At 40.1% G+C, this 16,939-nt stretch overlaps 1 protein-coding gene across 2 annotated transcripts in view; it reads right to left on the bottom strand.

Moving 5' to 3' along the window:
* The window catches only part of slc38a3b (solute carrier family 38 member 3b), a 34,547-nt gene that overhangs the window by 6,520 nt on the left and 11,088 nt on the right, over positions 1-16,939 (bottom strand). The window contains exons 2-10 of one of the 2 annotated variants that reach the window (XM_037776672.1): positions 13,437-13,622; positions 13,063-13,083; positions 12,822-12,903; positions 12,612-12,727; positions 8,936-9,009; positions 8,228-8,320; positions 6,399-6,480; positions 1,938-2,020; positions 265-323 (exon numbers count right to left, since the gene is read on the bottom strand). In XM_037776672.1, the coding sequence (XP_037632600.1) occupies positions 265-323; positions 1,938-2,020; positions 6,399-6,480; positions 8,228-8,320; positions 8,936-9,009; positions 12,612-12,727; positions 12,822-12,903; positions 13,063-13,083; positions 13,437-13,543 (717 nt within the window). In that variant the 5' untranslated portion in view covers positions 13,544-13,622. The remainder of the gene's footprint in view (positions 1-264; positions 324-1,937; positions 2,021-6,398; positions 6,481-8,227; positions 8,321-8,935; positions 9,010-12,611; positions 12,728-12,821; positions 12,904-13,062; positions 13,084-13,436; positions 13,623-16,939) is intronic. The other variant, XM_037776673.1, reaches the window with a different exon arrangement.

Raw genomic sequence — 16,939 nt, 5'->3', positions numbered from 1 at the left:
CCAAGCTCAAAAAAGGCCATTTCACCTCATATTAACGTGACTCAGCCTCTAAGTACCTAGGTTTTACTCTCAACCTTTGATGTGTATTACGCAGCTCTTATAAAACATAGCCACATACCATTGGAAATAGAGATGAGGGTGGGAAAGAGACGAGGGTGGGAAAGTGAGTAACATGTGTGCAAAGATGGCATGCCAGAACAAATGAGCCTCCCCTGTGACGAGTCACTGTGATAATGTGCCACTATGTGAGCTGGACCAACTTACCGCAGAGAGAAAGAACACCATACAGCTGAGAGAAAATCCACTGGTATAGCCAAGGTAACCTGAAAATAAAGAGGAACAGACAGTTAACGTTACGGCTCCTGAGCAATTTGGCCTTCGTGTGTTGTTTGGGACTACTGTGAGCTGTATTAGTTACACAAGAACTGCACAAAGCGTACAGTCAAAGGGTTTCCTGCTGTTCTATAAATGAGGCTTCTGCAGAAAATGACCCCAAAATGACCCCATCAGAATGACCTCACAGCACTGTGGGACCAGAAAGAGCATGTTTATTTGGTATATTAGGGGAAACTCAGGGAAAATAATGTCTAATTGGGCACCTGCTGTTTCCACTGCCGGTGGTAGGATAAAGACACACACTAATTGCTTGACTTTAAGGTAACTGCTCCATCAAAATGTCATTATCTAAGTTCACTTCAAAGCAAACATAATCCTAATTAACAAGTCCTAAAGATAGAAAATGTTTCATAATTTGGCAATTGTATAATATGTGTTCGGTAAGCGTATTGGAGTTGACTGTAAAATGCTTTGAAGCAAAAAATGTACCGCTGTGGACGGGGCCGGCAGCAAAACATATTTTAGCCACCTAAAAAAATCAATATCCGTTTAAGTGTACGCTATATTTAGAATATTTTCGCCAGTTTACCTTGCCATGAGACAGCTTTACAGTCTATGTTTCTGATGGGGAACTGAAGCCGTTATATGTGCAACCAGACTCCATTAAAAAAACTGTAATTTTACCTCGCAGAACACGGGAGGAGTTGCAGGTCCACCGCTGCCTCAATCAGTTTTATTTTTCAATGGAGTCTGGTGGCTTTGGCGAGAGCTTAGATGGATACAACGGCTTCAGTTCCTCGTCGGAGAGGGCTGTCTCACGGCAAGGTAAACCGGAGATAATATTCAAAATATAGCCTACTCTTTTTTTTAGGTGAGTCTTTCTATTAGGTGGCTAAAATTTTGCCGCTGGCCTCGTCCACAGCAGTACATTGCTTTGGTTCCGCGCGGTAACTCCTGTCTGCTTCTCCAAACTGGGGGCGTGCTGACCGCCATCTACTGTAAGTAATACATTGATTATGGATAAATACCTCATACAACGCCACTTCAAAACACCTGAACTATCCCTTTAAGGATCTAAATGTTGTAACAAGCTTCACTTCAAAGCTTGAGCAAAAACAGACAAATAGGCAGAGAAGTACAAGGACGTTATTGACTAATAGTCCGTTAACATTAGGACGCAGGAACTGCTGCCCAGGAACACAAACTGGAACTTCTGGAAGGTCATTTCCACCACAAAAAGAAAAAATAGACAAAAAGTTGTGCATGATAAAAATAAAAACACTCAAAATTATGATCTTGGAAGTCTTTGTATCTCATAATTTTGACTTACTGTCTGATCATTTTGACTTGAGTATTTTGTATTTTTATCATGCTTTTCATGTTTGTTTTTTTCTTGACAAAACTGGGCTTTCATACAACTAGGCCCCAGTGGTCGAAATGCAGGTGAGTAACAAAAGGTTCCTGTGTCAAAAAGACACAGGTGATATGCCTCACTTGCACCAACTACAATAGACAAATTAGTTCTTTGTGGCAGATAAAAATGTCACTATTAATTTGGGAAGATGAAACAGACCAGGTCCAACTGTACCAGTTCTACTCACCGAGCTGTTTCATTAAAGCCAGGGGCAGGATGACACTGGCAGAGACCATCATGACCAGGTAGTTTCCATTCATGTACCACAGACTGTTTGGATAAAAAATAGAGTTTACTTTGGTGAGCTCAATATTTCAAACGATGGCACAGAGACACAGTACACAGTAGAGAGACGGAGACAAAAATACAGGAAATGTCGGTACTATTTTTTCTAAAATCACACAGCCTGAGAGCAACACACGGTTGTTAAAAATCTACTGGTGCAAATGGTTGATGTGCTGCATTTTGTCAGACCAACAGCAACCTGCTGGAAACATCGCTGGCCTTGAGATTGTGGAAAAACCGTGTCTGCTTATATTGCTCTCGACAGAAGTACTGGAGGAGACTATTACGTAACTCTGATGATTTATGCGACTGTTCACAGTTGCAGAAAAGGAAGACATCGAGGAGCCTAAACAACACAGCACCGAAGACGTCAGTGTAAATATTACCAGCTTGTTCCATCACATCATTGCCATCTATGTCCCTTTATTTCTTTCTTTCTTACCAACCCCCTAAAAACATATCTATTACTCATCCCATACCATAACACCCAAACATAGTTTCCACCTTAACTGGATCAGGTCTATAGTCTGAACATGTGGGGATGGAATGACATATCCAACCTTAGCCCTTCTTCCCCTTTAATCCTATAGGGGGGATCATGCTGCTGTATCATCATCGGCTATAGTTGGGCACCACCAAACACGTCCTCCCATTAAACAAACCTCCTGCGAATGCTCGTCATGAAACATAAGTCAGGTCAGCTGGCCCACTGTTGTGACTGGTCAACCAAACCAAACCTCTTCAGACTCCGCTCCAGCTCCACTCAAATTAACTTTGTTTGAGGGCGTGCCAAACTAGCCGCTAGGCAAAGTGTGTTACTTGGTGACATCACCACGTTACGGAAGAAAAGGCAGGACTTCAAGCAAGGCGTGTCAGGCAGTTCAGGAGCAGTGTTTCTGTGTGGGAGAGTAACTCCCTTTGACGTGGACAAAAAAACGATATAACACACTAAAGGAAAGGGAAAAAGCACGAATAGGTCCCCTTTAACACATTTGGACATGTTGGTGCCGGGATGCAATCAGGGTGTCTGACTGGCTCCATGTCATAGTGCTCTGTGTCAATCTGTCACAGTGACCTAGAGTTGGTTATAGGAAAAACATTAGATATATCATTTGCTTTTAATCAGACCCAATTTAACAGTTTTTAGTAAAGAGACGGTATGTTCTTTATAGTCATGTGAATAGACTTGTTTCAGTCCTTGAGGTAAGAAGACTCTTGTTGTGTGTCTCGCTCAGGAAAACAAATATAACCGGTGGCAGTGATAGAAAATCTCACGAGCTCAGCTGTAGACCTGAGCTGAGCACCAGCAAGAGGAAGCTTATAGAAATGATTGACAAACCATTAAAGACCACTGTGTCCTAAATCCTGTGTACAGAACAGTCTTTGCATCTGCTGCCCATTTTTAAGCTGCTAAGCCTGTTATTCTTAACCCTCTGAACGAGACACAACCAGTCAGATCAGCTGTCTGCCGTGGCCCTGGCATACAGTGATCTGTGAGACTAGATCCCTTGAAAGCAGGACAAGTCATATGAATCACAGGTCATGTCCTCTCAGGATATTTGGTCAGTAGGTCATTTTAGACGTGCAGCTTTCAAATGCGAGGCGACACGTAGCTGCTGTGAATCCAGAGCTGCTAAGGGGAAGTCAAATCTCAAGTCCATCGAGACCGATCCAGGTCAAGTTTCGAGTCACTAAGGACAAGTCCAGATCAACATTACAAGACTTCATGAGCAAAATGCAAGTCTTGCCCTTGAACAATTCGCTATGAAAGATGTGTTAATACATACAGTAGCTGAGTGTTTGCAATGGATGGACCTAATAATTAAATATGTAAGCTGTGTGGTTAATGGTACGTGTCCACGCTCCATCCTTTCCACGCCTCCCAGTTATTGTCTATGGTAGCAGCTGTGCAATGCATTCTGGTAGTGTAGAGCTGCGTTTCGAGAGATGAACTGTCACGTTGGCCACTCCTCATTTTCATAAAGTTGAGGTATAGGCGTCTGGAAACTTCCGAAAAACTTTTAAACTAGCCGTCGTCGACCTAAAATGAAGACAGATTCAGCAACTGCATGGCTTATTTCTCGCCTAAAATGATTTCAAAAACACATCTCTGTGAGCTTTTTTTGTAATATACGAGAAAAAAAGTTTCAAAATGAGCCGCCATGTTGGTTCCGGGTTGAAAGCTGGGAGCAGCAGCCCACGAGTACAAGTGTTCATCCAATCAGGTTCCTAGTGCCTGGTGCCTAATGGCAGCCCATCAAGCGTCCAATGCTGGGAAGCGAGGCGATCCCTCACATCCAAAAACGCACATGTGGACACGCACCATGAGAATGGCCTGCCTATAGCATTGTTTTGTTTATCTATTTGAGATTTTTTTTATTCTATTCTAATTTACTTTTATTTTAAAAATGTAAAATGTCCTGATATACAGCACGAATATTGGTCACAATTCTTAGATAACAAAATTTGGTGTGTATATGTTAAAAAATTTCCTAAAAAAGACATCCGCTGATACATGATTCTTGATTCTTTTAAATTCTCAAATATTGGTATTGGTATTTTGTATCTGGATCAAAAATCTAGCATTAATCCGGCCCACGTCTTTATGGAGTCAAGTATCACAGCAGTCAAGTCCAAGTCCTCATTTTTGTGACGTTGGACTCAAGAGTGAATTCCTGTTACTTCCAAATATTTGACCTTCTCCCGGTGTGACCATGCAAACCCGCAGCCCCACCACCCAGCCTTCATTCCACCCTGTCCTCCTGACGCCACGGATCTGGACAGCAGGAGGCTCACTAAGTGTCTCAGTTGCTGTGTGCCGGCCCTGAGCTGACCTGTCCTTATGCTCGACCTCGTGTTACACCACCTGCTGCTGTCATTTGTGTGTGTGTATGAGACACAGAGAGGGAGAGGTATTATACTTCATATGTCAATTTCGATTGTAGCTAAGCCTCTGACCCTGAAATTAATACACACACACACACACAAACACAAGTATTAGTTTATCCCACTCTAAAGTTAAACACAAAGCTGAGATAGGTGGCTGATATTTCTCAAGTGAGTTTATATAATAAATATATATTAGGGCTGTCAAAGTTAATTCGCTAATAACGCATTAACACAACATGCGGTGTTTAGTTTGTAGCTCAGTTTTTTTTTTTTTTTTTAAAGATTATTTTTTGGGGCATTTTCAAGCCTTTATTGATAAGGCAGTGGACAGTTTAGATGGGGGCACAGAGAGAGGGGGCGACATGCGGAAATGGCCACTGGTTTCAAACCCGGGCCGCCATTAGGACTCAGCCTTGTTACATGGGTGCCCGCTCTACCAACTGAGCTAACACAAGCTCGGTTTTAAAGCTAGAGTGGAACCTAAGGAATCCATTGGTACCACCCATGTTATACTAACTTGTTGCTAAGGAGGCTAAATAACGCTCCTAATTTGTGCTAAATTTTGGCAAGGAGAAACTGGCATTGCCATTTTCAAAGGGGTCCGTTGACCTCTGACCTCAAGATATGTGAATGTAAATGGGTTCTCTGGGTACCCACGAGTCTCCCCTTTACAGACATGCCCACTTTATGATAATCACATGCAGTTTGGGGCAAGTCATAGTCAAGTCAGCACACTGACACACTGACAGCTGTTGTTGCCTGTTGGGCTGCAGTTTGCCATGTTATGATTTGAGCATATTTTTTATGCTAAATGCAGTACCTGTGAGGGTTTCTGGACAATATTTGTCATTGTTTTGTGTAGTTAATTGATTTCCAATAATAAATATAATCATACATTTGCATAAAGCAGCACATCTGCCCACTCACATGTTGATAAGAGTTTTAAATACTTGCGAAATCTCCCTTTAAGATACATTTTGAACAGATAAAAAAAGTGTGATTAATTTGTAATTAATCGCGACTAAACATTTTAATAATTTCACAGCCCAAATACACAGTAAATACTGTATATATTTCAGGCCTGCTGCAGTCACTGCAATCCCTTTTGAGCACAAGGTTTGTTTTTAGATTCGAACAGACAGCTGGAATCCACTTCAGTCCGCCATGGCCTTATGCAGTGTGTGTGTCTGTGGCTTGACTCTGACGTTGCCTCCACAAGCTGACAGCACTGAGGGTTTATGTTGTGTGTAGACATAACTGACAGATAGTGTCCAAACGAGGGCCCCCTGCAGCTCAGCCAATTACAGGCTGCCATTCTCATCACACCCCCACAAATCAATGAACGGTGCAAACTGAATATATTCACTGCCCACAGAGTCTGCCAGGCCCCTTGACCTTGCACACAGTGTCTCAGCTGGACAGCAGGCAGGAGTCACATGCCTTTCACTAGCAGCACATAATACATAATACTCACTCAGAGTTGGGCTCTGCCTTCAGGAAAGCTTGGATGACCAGCGGCAACTCAGATTTAACAATGTACAGGTAGCTGGACATGGCTGTAACAGACGAGACAGAGGAAAGGTGAAAATGTGTTGCCAAGCATGCTTGTGTGCAAATACGCTGGCATATTGAGCAAACAGACATCAGCTAAACCATGTCACATAATGTTTGTGTAAGTGACAGAGCAGTAGCTCCCACTGAGGACACTGAGGTCATGTACTCGGGGAGGTTACTTTCTACAATTTAAGAGAAATGACACATGGTGGTATTTTATCAGCAAATTCGACTCAGTATATTTAAATCTGACAACATTTAGACTGACAAAAAAGGCCAGAATTGTATTGCTTCAAAACAACATTACGAATTTCATGTTGGGAAAAAAAACGTACTAGAGTTGAGACAATTGATCGGTCAACATAGAATTAATTAGCTATTTTACTAATCGATTAATCTTTTCAGTAATTTTTCAAGCAAAATTACCATACATTACATAGCTTCTCCATCATGAGAATTTAGCTGTTTTTCTCTGTTATGCGATAGTAGACTGACTAACTGTGGGGTTTGGACTGTTGTGGGGTTTTGTTTTGTAAGTTATATTAGTGACATTTGTGACGTTTGTGACATGTTTACTGCACTGATGTTACGTTGTTTCTGTACGTATTGTACTTCGATCACAGACTTATTTTAAGCCCAACCATGATGTTTTTCCTAAACCTAACTAAGCAATTTTGTTGCCTAAACCTAAGTGAGTGGTTTTGTTGCTTAAACTTAAGTGAGTGGTTTTGTTGCCTAAACCTAAGTGAGTGGTTTTGTTGCCTAAACCTAAGTGAGTGGTTTTGTTGCTTAAACCTAAGTGAGTGGTTTTGTTGCCTAAACCTAAGTGAGTGGTTTTGTTGCCTAAACCTTAGTGAGTGGTTTTGTTGCCTAAACCTAAGTGAGTGGTTTTGTTGCCTAAACCTTAGTGAGTGGTTTTGTTGCCCCCTGCTGGCACTGCTCCTTCATACAGGCATGTAACGTTCACACCTCTGCGAGGCAAAATGCGACACTGACACACTGTTCTCTGGTGGACAGGCGGGTCTATTACACGCTTTGGCGTCATATCGGGTTGTGTTTTTGAAATTTTATAGATCAAACAATTAGTCAATTAATTGAGAAACAGAAAATGAAATTGAGCAAACATCGAACATTTAACTGTATAAAAATGTATAAATAATCTAAATAGATAAAAAGTTCTTAAAATGCTTTGGAGGCGGGGGGTGGGGACGTCAGTATTTCTAAAATCCAGGCCATGGCGCTGGAAAGTGAGTTACTGGCATCAGTGAGCCAGTCATGACACCATTCAGTGATAATCAACCTCAATCCATGTGTGCATATATTTAGGACTGAAAAACCTATATGAAAACTGTTGCATTCAGTCTTTGAGCATTACAAATTTAACCAATTAAAATCATGCGGCTGAATTAACTATATGAGTCTTATGTGTATCCACAAAGCTTTAATCAGAAACAAGCAGCCATACTGTACATGCTGTGCAGTGAGTGGGAGGAACTCTTGTAATTGCCAGCAGCAATGGGAACGCAGCTGTTTACCAACACTTCGCCGGATCTTTGCTCTTAGTACATCCTCATATTTGTACAGCCAAGAACAAAAACCAAAGTAATACTAGAGGTTTAATATGTAGTTATCTGTGTAGTTGGGAAAGGGGGATATAACTCTGAGTATAATTCATGTTTTTATGCTACAGGGAGTTCGCAAACAGTCACGTGCGAACACACAAATCACTAAGACACACTGGCTCCTCACCTCCAATATTCTGCAGGGTGATTGCTATACCAGCAGCCATTTTTCCAGGAGTGCCAAAGGCCCTGTAGCCCAGCTCTTCATAAGCTCGAATTCCTGTAAGAAGATTACAAACAATAATATTCACTCAGTTGTGTTTGCTGAAACGTCCCTCTGAGCAACACCATAAAATACTTTCAGAAAAATAAAACAATAAAAATGCTGTACATCTGTGACTGGTGGATGAAGACCATTTGGTATTTTCACAGTTTTAATGTTTGTTTACACATTATAAATTTTGACACATTACGGATTATAGAAAAAACATATTAATTAATTTTCCTTCTTATAATCAGTCTAAGCCATTAGAGAAGTTAAGTGGACTGGAAACCAAATCCTTCTAGTAGGCTTCGAATCATTCTGGCATGTAAACAACAATTTAATTGTAATTGGCAAATTTACTGCTTTAGTGTGTTAAAAGCAGTCAGATTATAACTTCCTTTTAACTTTTAATCCGTATTAGTTAATTAATTAATTAATTAATTTGCTAAAAGTCGAGCATGGTTTCTAATTTTGACTAAATGGTCCTCAACCAGTTTAACTGCATCAGATGTAGCAGAACTGTTGGCTTTTCAAGTCTACATATAATTGTGATAACATAACTGTACACTATTATATATAGCTACACTATTTCTTTACAAAAGAAGAAAAGAGACATGACACAAGGCTTACCCACAATGCCAGAGGATTTGAGCAGCAGATGAATGGAGTAACAAGACAAGGCTGCAACTGAAGTCAGAAGAAACCTGTGACACAATACAGAAGGGACAGTCATATACCTTTACTATATTATATACCTCTTTATTACACGGCTTTGTTGAATACTCGATTCTGATTGGTCAATCATGGTGTTCTACAGCCTGTTATTTCTTTATAGCAGACCGTTGCTATGTATAACAGACCGTTGCTATGGACGCAGGTCTGATGTCGGACTCTAGCGGACCATTTTTGTGGCGTATCACCCTGTCTGGGTTTATTTCACAATAATGACCGGCTCGCTGTACATCATCCCTTACATAATGTCAACCAAATCTAATCCCTCTGGGATTAAACTCCTGGCATTCCTCTTCTGTTCATTTCCGTACAATCAACCATTTGCATTAAGTCGTGATGTACTGTGCATGTTCCTAGATGTTACCGCCAATGTGACAAAACTTATGTATACAATTTATTGTTTGATTTGACATTTTGTGTGGGAAAAACCCCATTACATAAAGCCTGGGAAGTTGAACTGCAGTGTTGGCTGATTTTCCACAGCGTCACAGTCCTGCCACTGCATGACATTTTAAAGCTGATGCTGCTCATTGCTTGAAAACGGTAATTGTACAGTATCATTGTGACACTAAAGCAAATATTCAGCATGAAACAAGACGAGGCATTCTTGAAATAATCTGTCTTTTGATAATAGAATATAAATGTTCTCTATTGATAGAAATCAACAGTCCTACACATGGATGAAAACAAGATTTCCCACAACTCTTTTGTGTCTAAGAGTTGCAGTGGTCCTCCTACAGAGTCAAGTCAGCACAGGGTTGTCAGGTCAGCATTCCTAACGGGTCAGAGGTTGATCCCAAATCCATCACCTTTCTCAGACCTTTTCCCAGCACTTCTGCACACTCTGTATTTCCTGGAGTAAGAATACCACTGGCCCTTGTCTGTAGGCAGAGGGATGAAGGCCGAGCCCTCGGATTCCACTGAACAGTCATTAGCAGCATTACTACAAATTTTCACATGGCTTTGTTGAATACTCGATTCTGATCAATCACGGCGTTCTACGGTGTGTTATTTCTTTATAGCAGACCGTTGCTATGTATAACAGACTGTTGCTATGGGCGCAGTTCTGATGTCGGACTCTGACGAACTGTTTTTGTGTCAAATTATTGATTTCTTAAGTAAGTAGCCGTATAATAAGCATGATAATGTACAGCTATAGCGGGTCATTGTTGTGAAATAAACCTCTTCAGGGCGATGCAAGACACTGTCTGGGTCTATTTCACAATAATGACCGAATCGCTGTACATTATCGCTTACGTAACATACATAACCGCCGTGCAAACTGTCCGACCTTCCTCAACTCACAAACAAGCATGTATTTCATGGGTCTCCTTTTGGAAATATCACATGTAGTATGTGATGCCAAGTGCAAATGGAGAAATATCCTCCACTGTATCCTGACGCCTTCATGACTCTTCTATTTCTGTGTCTCCATGAAATATGCTGACTAGGAATGAGAATATCTATTTGTATCTCTGCTGGTGGATCAAGAGTTCTCTTGACACCACAGGCTGTAACCTCCACCACAGCCACAATAAAGTTGGTAGTCCAAAGAGGTCAAACAAGGGCCAAACATCTAAAGCAAACGAGGTGCACGAACAAAGAGCTATGAAGCATCTTTCACTAGGGAAGCTTGTATCGATGCTTTATTTTTACATAAACACATGGTCTTATTTCACTTTTCATGAAGTGCTTGTATAGAGATATGAATCCCCCAAAGAGCGTTTCACTTGAAATAATACATAAATAATTGGGCTTATTTTGCTTTCTAGGAATAAGGCTTTTTAAATGCCTCTGGTCTGTTTCCTTAAAAGAGCCACTTGCCTTTAATCCCTTTATAAAGCAGGGATAAACAGATTTTAAAAACGCAGTGCTGTTTAATGCAATAAAACACAGACTAAGAGCAAGAATAACCTAACAGTGAGATATAATGAAAATAGGTTATAACATGGAAAATAACAAGTGAGATGCAAATGAACACCTAACAGTGACCTATAATGCTTTAATGCTGATTGGCATGTTGTCTATCTCAATAATAATCAATATCCTTTCATCTACATCTGATGACTCATTCAAGCCAACTGTTTTTCCATAACACACAAGTCTATGTAGGCGTAAAGCGTTACTGTGTGTTGGGCTGTCGATACAAGCAGTTTATTTTTTGTTTAACTTTGATATGCAAGTGCTGTTTATTGTAGGTTGGTTGCATCAGGCCGCTTTAAAATCTAATGTAAATGTAACTGACCCAATTACTAAGAGGAATTTCATATGAAATAGCCTGCTGCATCCTTCACGAGAGGAGCTACTCTTTGAAAGCTCTATAGCATTGAGCTGACTTCCTATTCCCACAATTGATGCTAACACTGAGGCCGTTCTCTATCCCAGTCCTGCTGCTTGTTCTCTGCAGCTACTGTACGTAGACTAGACACAGACTACATGACCAAGACAACCGGGGTCATCGTGGTCTGACAGCAGTAAACTAGGAGTAGAAAGAAGTAAATGAGTGATCCAGATGCCTCACACAGGGTCTGGAGGTTTGGTTATTCCGGGCTGTGGCCTTTCTGGGGTCTGTATGTAGCAACGAGGGCGGGGATGGGAGCCAGAGGAAAAGGGTATGAGTAGTATCATGGTAAATATCATGGTAAATGATGTTCCCAGATGTCAGGACAGATACTCAATCACTACTGTAAGCAACCCATCACCACGCTGGCCCTTAATCGCACCACTAAAGCAGCCCGCTCATCAACTGTAGTCCCTCAGGAAGCAACTTAGAGAGTCTCAACCAGGATTACAAAGCGCGTTTGATTCTTTTTTACCACTCTTTTAAGTGTATGAAACCATTTAACAGGAGTAGTACAGCTATAGACCGTTTCACAGTTGGAAACGTAAACATTCTAAATGTGTCCCAGTTTATTTCCTGTCGCAATGCAAGGAATATGAATGGCTTCGTCCGAAATCACATACTATGCACCACATACCCAACATATCTTCGATCGTTCAACATACTTTTGTGTGAATAAACAGTAGTATGTATCTTTTCGGACGCGCTGACCAGTAATTTACGTCGTCACCTCCTGAGAGCCTCTTTGCTGGTTGGAGACACATAACCATGGTAACCCGTGCCAAACACGTGACCAAAACAATGATTTGTGGGAATCAAATTTAAAAACTAAATTATGCCTGGCAAAATGAAATATTACACTTACACTTAAATTGAAGCATTATTGATGTTACAAAGCTGTCCGTCAACGTCTGTTATGAATGTTGTCACTTGCATTGTGGGATATTTATGCCGCCGTAGTGTTCAGCGTTTGCATACTGTAATATTTCACTGCAATTTGTGTATTATTGGTTTCATACTAAAATTTCAGACACACTAAAATATTGTATTTACTGTTTTAGCGTACTAAATAGCATGTTAGTATGGAATTTCAGACGCAATCAACGATATATTAAGAACCTGACAACAATTCAGCACTGCAACCATTAACATCAGGGACTTTGCCTGCATGGTTAAATTCCAGCTCATATTTTGTAAATTGCCACCAGGTGACAAACACAGTTATTTACTCACAAGAAGAGGAGGATGCCAGTGTTGGCCATGGCATACGCCAACCCCAGGATTCCACTGCCCATAATAGCATTACCCAGGTTGAAGACAGACATGCCAAAAGAGGTCTTTCCTTCAAACTGAGGGGGGAAAAACACGAGCATGCAATAAATGTCCAATTTAAAAAAAAAACAATTCTCTTTCTGTTGTTTTAAATCTGTAAACTTGACTTACATCTGTGAAGCGTATCGGTTTCTTTCCATCTGCACTGGGCAAAAATTCATCATTCTCCAGTCCGCCGTCAGGATCCTCAAATCTAGGGGGCAAATGTACGACTGTTAATTGACGGTCTCGCTATCTACCTCCGAAAACTGTGCACATATCTGATGTAGACATGCTTCATTTTTGTATTAATATATGCATGGAAACAAATATGCAGTTAAAAAACCTTTCGCACAAATCTGCACAGACATACCTGACTGTTTGAGTGCCATTTCTGTATAAGGATCCATCCGATGAGGCGAGCACAAAACAAGGCGAACATGCAAGTAAAGATGATGTAGGAAGTAAGTCATACTATATGTTGCTCACCACATTTGTTATCCTGGTCATTACTCATGGGAAACTCTTATCACAGAGACAAAATCAAACAATCCAAAAGTCTCTTTTTAGTTCACTTTAAAGACAGTTGTTTGAATAGTCCAGGATGTTGTTTCAAGTATAACTAATACAGAAAGACAAAAGGTATAAAACGTGCTTGACACATGCTGTGTTATAATGTCATTAACCATATGTAAGCGGCAGAGGGCAGCCATTCATCTGTGTTTAAAATAAACGGAGAACACTCACTGATCCTCTTCTGGCAACGTCTTCATTGGCACTCCCAAGTCACCTTCAAGGTCATGGCTTTTCCCGTTGGATAAGATATTCATCTCTGACTGAGTAGGCTCCATCATCCAAGTTGTAACAGATCTTCTTTGGCTTGTATGGTTACGATCAAGACGATCCTTTATGGTCGCTCAATAGCTTGAATATCTAGGGCAGAGGGAAAAAGGACATGAATAACATACAGTACATTCACTTTTTATGTACAGTACAGTGCAGTTCGTTTGAAGTTGAAGGGACTGCTTAAGTTTCCACACCAATGACATTCAAATCTGATCAGATCGCACCCTGACAGTCCTGATGAGGCAGAAAAGTTGAGTTTTTGAGTGTTAAATCCTTAATAAATAATACTTTTTTCAAAACATTAACCTCGAAATCTTATGTGTTTACTAGTGATATTTAATGTTATAGATAAATGCTTTTTTGAAACCATATTTCCAGGGGTTATAAAATAATTTAAAGGTGCAGTGTATATGATGTAGTAGCATCTAGTGGTGAGGTTGCAGATTGCAACCAACTGAACTGTCAGACTCGAGTCACAAATTTGATGACTTTAGACTTGACTTAACAAAATCAAAAAAAAGACTTGCAACTCGACTTGGACTTTAACACCAATGACTCGTGACTTCACTTGGACTTGAGGCTTTTAACTTGAAAATACTTGATACCTTCCCCCGAGCCCAAAGATTAAAAAGTTATGTTATTTAAAAAGTTTGCCAGGAATCAATTAATTTCCTGAATCAATTAACGTTAACACTTCATTCCCAGCAAGTCAACACTTAATTCCACAGATCCACTTTGTTTGAATCAATCCAACAGCATCCAATCAAGTTGCAAGAGAGAACCATGAAGAACTAACGTTACTGAGCACCAGTTGAATAAAAATGATACCTAGATAATTTTGTTTGCGTACAAAAACTATGCAGTGGTTTAAGGAAAAACTAATTGCAGTATGCAAAACATGTGGTTAAAAAATTACAGAAGGAGAAGCAAATGGCATTACATTTGGTGAAGAGCGCATTATGACTTGTTTAGGACCCTAAACTCAAAGTTCATGACTTGGGACTTGACTCAGGACTTGAGTCTTACTTGTGACCTTCAAAACAATGACTTGATCCCACCTCTGCTGAATACCCCTCCGCTCACCCCTTCCTTCCCAAGCATGTCAGAGAACTACGGTGGCCTTCAGTTAATGTAAAAATGTGAAAGGCTCTCTCTAGAGTCAGTGTTTGGTTTGTCCGTTCTGGGCTACTGTAGAAACATGGTGGAGCAACACTCCGTAAAGAGGACCTGCTCCCTATGTAGATATGAAGAGCTCATTTTAAGCTAACGAAAACACAACGATTCTTAGTTTCAGGTGATTATACACTAATGAAAACATAGTTATGAATATTATATTACATTTCTGTTAAATGTCCCTCCCCCCTAAATCCTGTACTGGATCTTTAATGACCAATGTATGATAAAAACTGCATTTTCACATTAGTGTGGCAAGTATATAATAACTTTGGTTCACTGTGACTTTTGACACCAAAGAAATATTGTATTGTAAAAAGGTTATGAATGTATCTTCGAGCATTACCTCTTTGTATTGCTTTATACAGTTCAGCTTTGTTGACTGTAATTGCTTTTTTTTGTTGCCTATTTGTAATTATTTACACTTCATTTTCAATTTCAAAGAGTCGTGTTATAGACTACTAGCTCAAGCAACAGTTCTTGTGTTAATAAAGAGACATTTCTCTAAATCCTGCGATCAATGATGAGCGTCATGAATCCTTTTATCCAATATTTGTCTGTACAATATTTGGGAAACGATGACCCGGTTCTACTGTTGACACAGTGACTTCCAGACCTCATTCTCTCAATCGTCCAATTCGTTCACTGAAACTTGAGCAACACATACACCAACGTGAGTGGTGCGTAGCTGTAAACGATCAAAGGCTGAGATCAAACGTTGGAAAGTATGGCAAATTTGTTGTGCTTTCCAGAACTTCAGTACTGCGCAAAGCAAACAAGTCTAGAGACCACACGATCAAAGGTCAAGGTCTGTTTGAGTTTTTTTGACTTTTGTTTGCTCTTGTCCTTTGTGTAGTTAATGTTACAAGGCTGCAGATTCTCAGTGCTACAGATCACATCCCACACAATGACATGGTGGTATTTATGACGGATAAAAGCACAACAAAATGCTAAATCACTCACAACAACGGGCCTCAAATTACTGAGAAAGCAGTTTGCAAAACAGTTATTACCGTAGTACTATAATCATACATTTCAACAGTATTTTTCCTTAATGAGCGAGGGGTTTTCTGTGGTTTGAGGAGAAAGGAGATATATTTGTCAACCGATTAATCAAACGATGATCTCTGTGGGAAAACTCACATCACTCACACAGTAATAATCAATAACTATTAATAACTTGTCATTGCCTCCCACCATGTTCCCCAGTGACATAAATGAATCCTCTTCACTACTTCACAGTGTGAACTCAGAGAGACAATAGTGTGTTGTTAGCTGCTTCCTCTGTGACAAATGGTCCTCTCATCCAGAAGATCACTATTACTGCTATTCACACTGTACAAGTAAAGAGGGCCATTGATACCATGCCACTGCAGCTACAAAAGAAAGCTCAGAGGAATAAAACAAAGCACAACACTCAATAAGCAGGTACAGAGGCCTTAATAACAAACAGAAATAAATATCTTAAAATCAAAATCTGGAGACCAATCTTATTCAAACCTATAAAGAAGACCTTCCATTGCCTCATCTAGTGAGTAATTTGCCCTAAGTTAACATGTCCCGTAACATAGCCACAAACGTAAAAGCCCCTAATGTCAATACTTTCTGTTGCAACACCAGACTTTGATAATGATCATTTCCAGAGAGACTGAGAGGTCAAAATGTGACGCGTTTGTAATTTTCAAATTAAGTTCATCCCACTGTTTTATGTTTTGTATTATCAGTGATAAACAGGCTGATTTGCATCACAAGATGAAAAGAAATTGTTCCACTCTTCCCCACTATAAATGACAAATAATGTGCCTGTTGTGTGTGAACAACCAGAAAACAGCAGATCAGCCCACTAACATTTACAGTAAATACAGTAGGAGGCTCATTATGGAGTCTCATATATGTTTTTCCACCCATATGATCACTGTTTTGTGCTGTATACATCTGTCACCTGACTGTACACCCTTATACTGCATAATGTGTCGTATCGGAGACAGTTACACTTCTTACCGTCAGTGGTGGTGAAGATAGGACTAATGCCAATACAAACTAAACTGTCCCTCCACCATGGTGTCAAACGAGGTTGATGTTTTCAGATGTTTTTTCAATTGGTCATTAAGGACAGAAGGAGAGTGTAAAAGCTGAACTGTGATACATGTATTTAGCACAGGAAATTAAAAATAACCTCAAATCTATCCAAGACCCTGAAAACATTTCCTTTTGAGCAAAATCATACTCAA

The sequence above is a fragment of the Sebastes umbrosus genome, chromosome 1 (genome assembly GCF_015220745.1).
Source record: "Sebastes umbrosus isolate fSebUmb1 chromosome 1, fSebUmb1.pri, whole genome shotgun sequence".
NCBI classification, from domain to species: Eukaryota; Metazoa; Chordata; class Actinopteri; order Perciformes; family Sebastidae; genus Sebastes; species Sebastes umbrosus.
The sequence above is the reverse complement of the archived record's forward strand: the minus strand, read 5'-3'. Positions and strand labels throughout refer to the sequence as shown.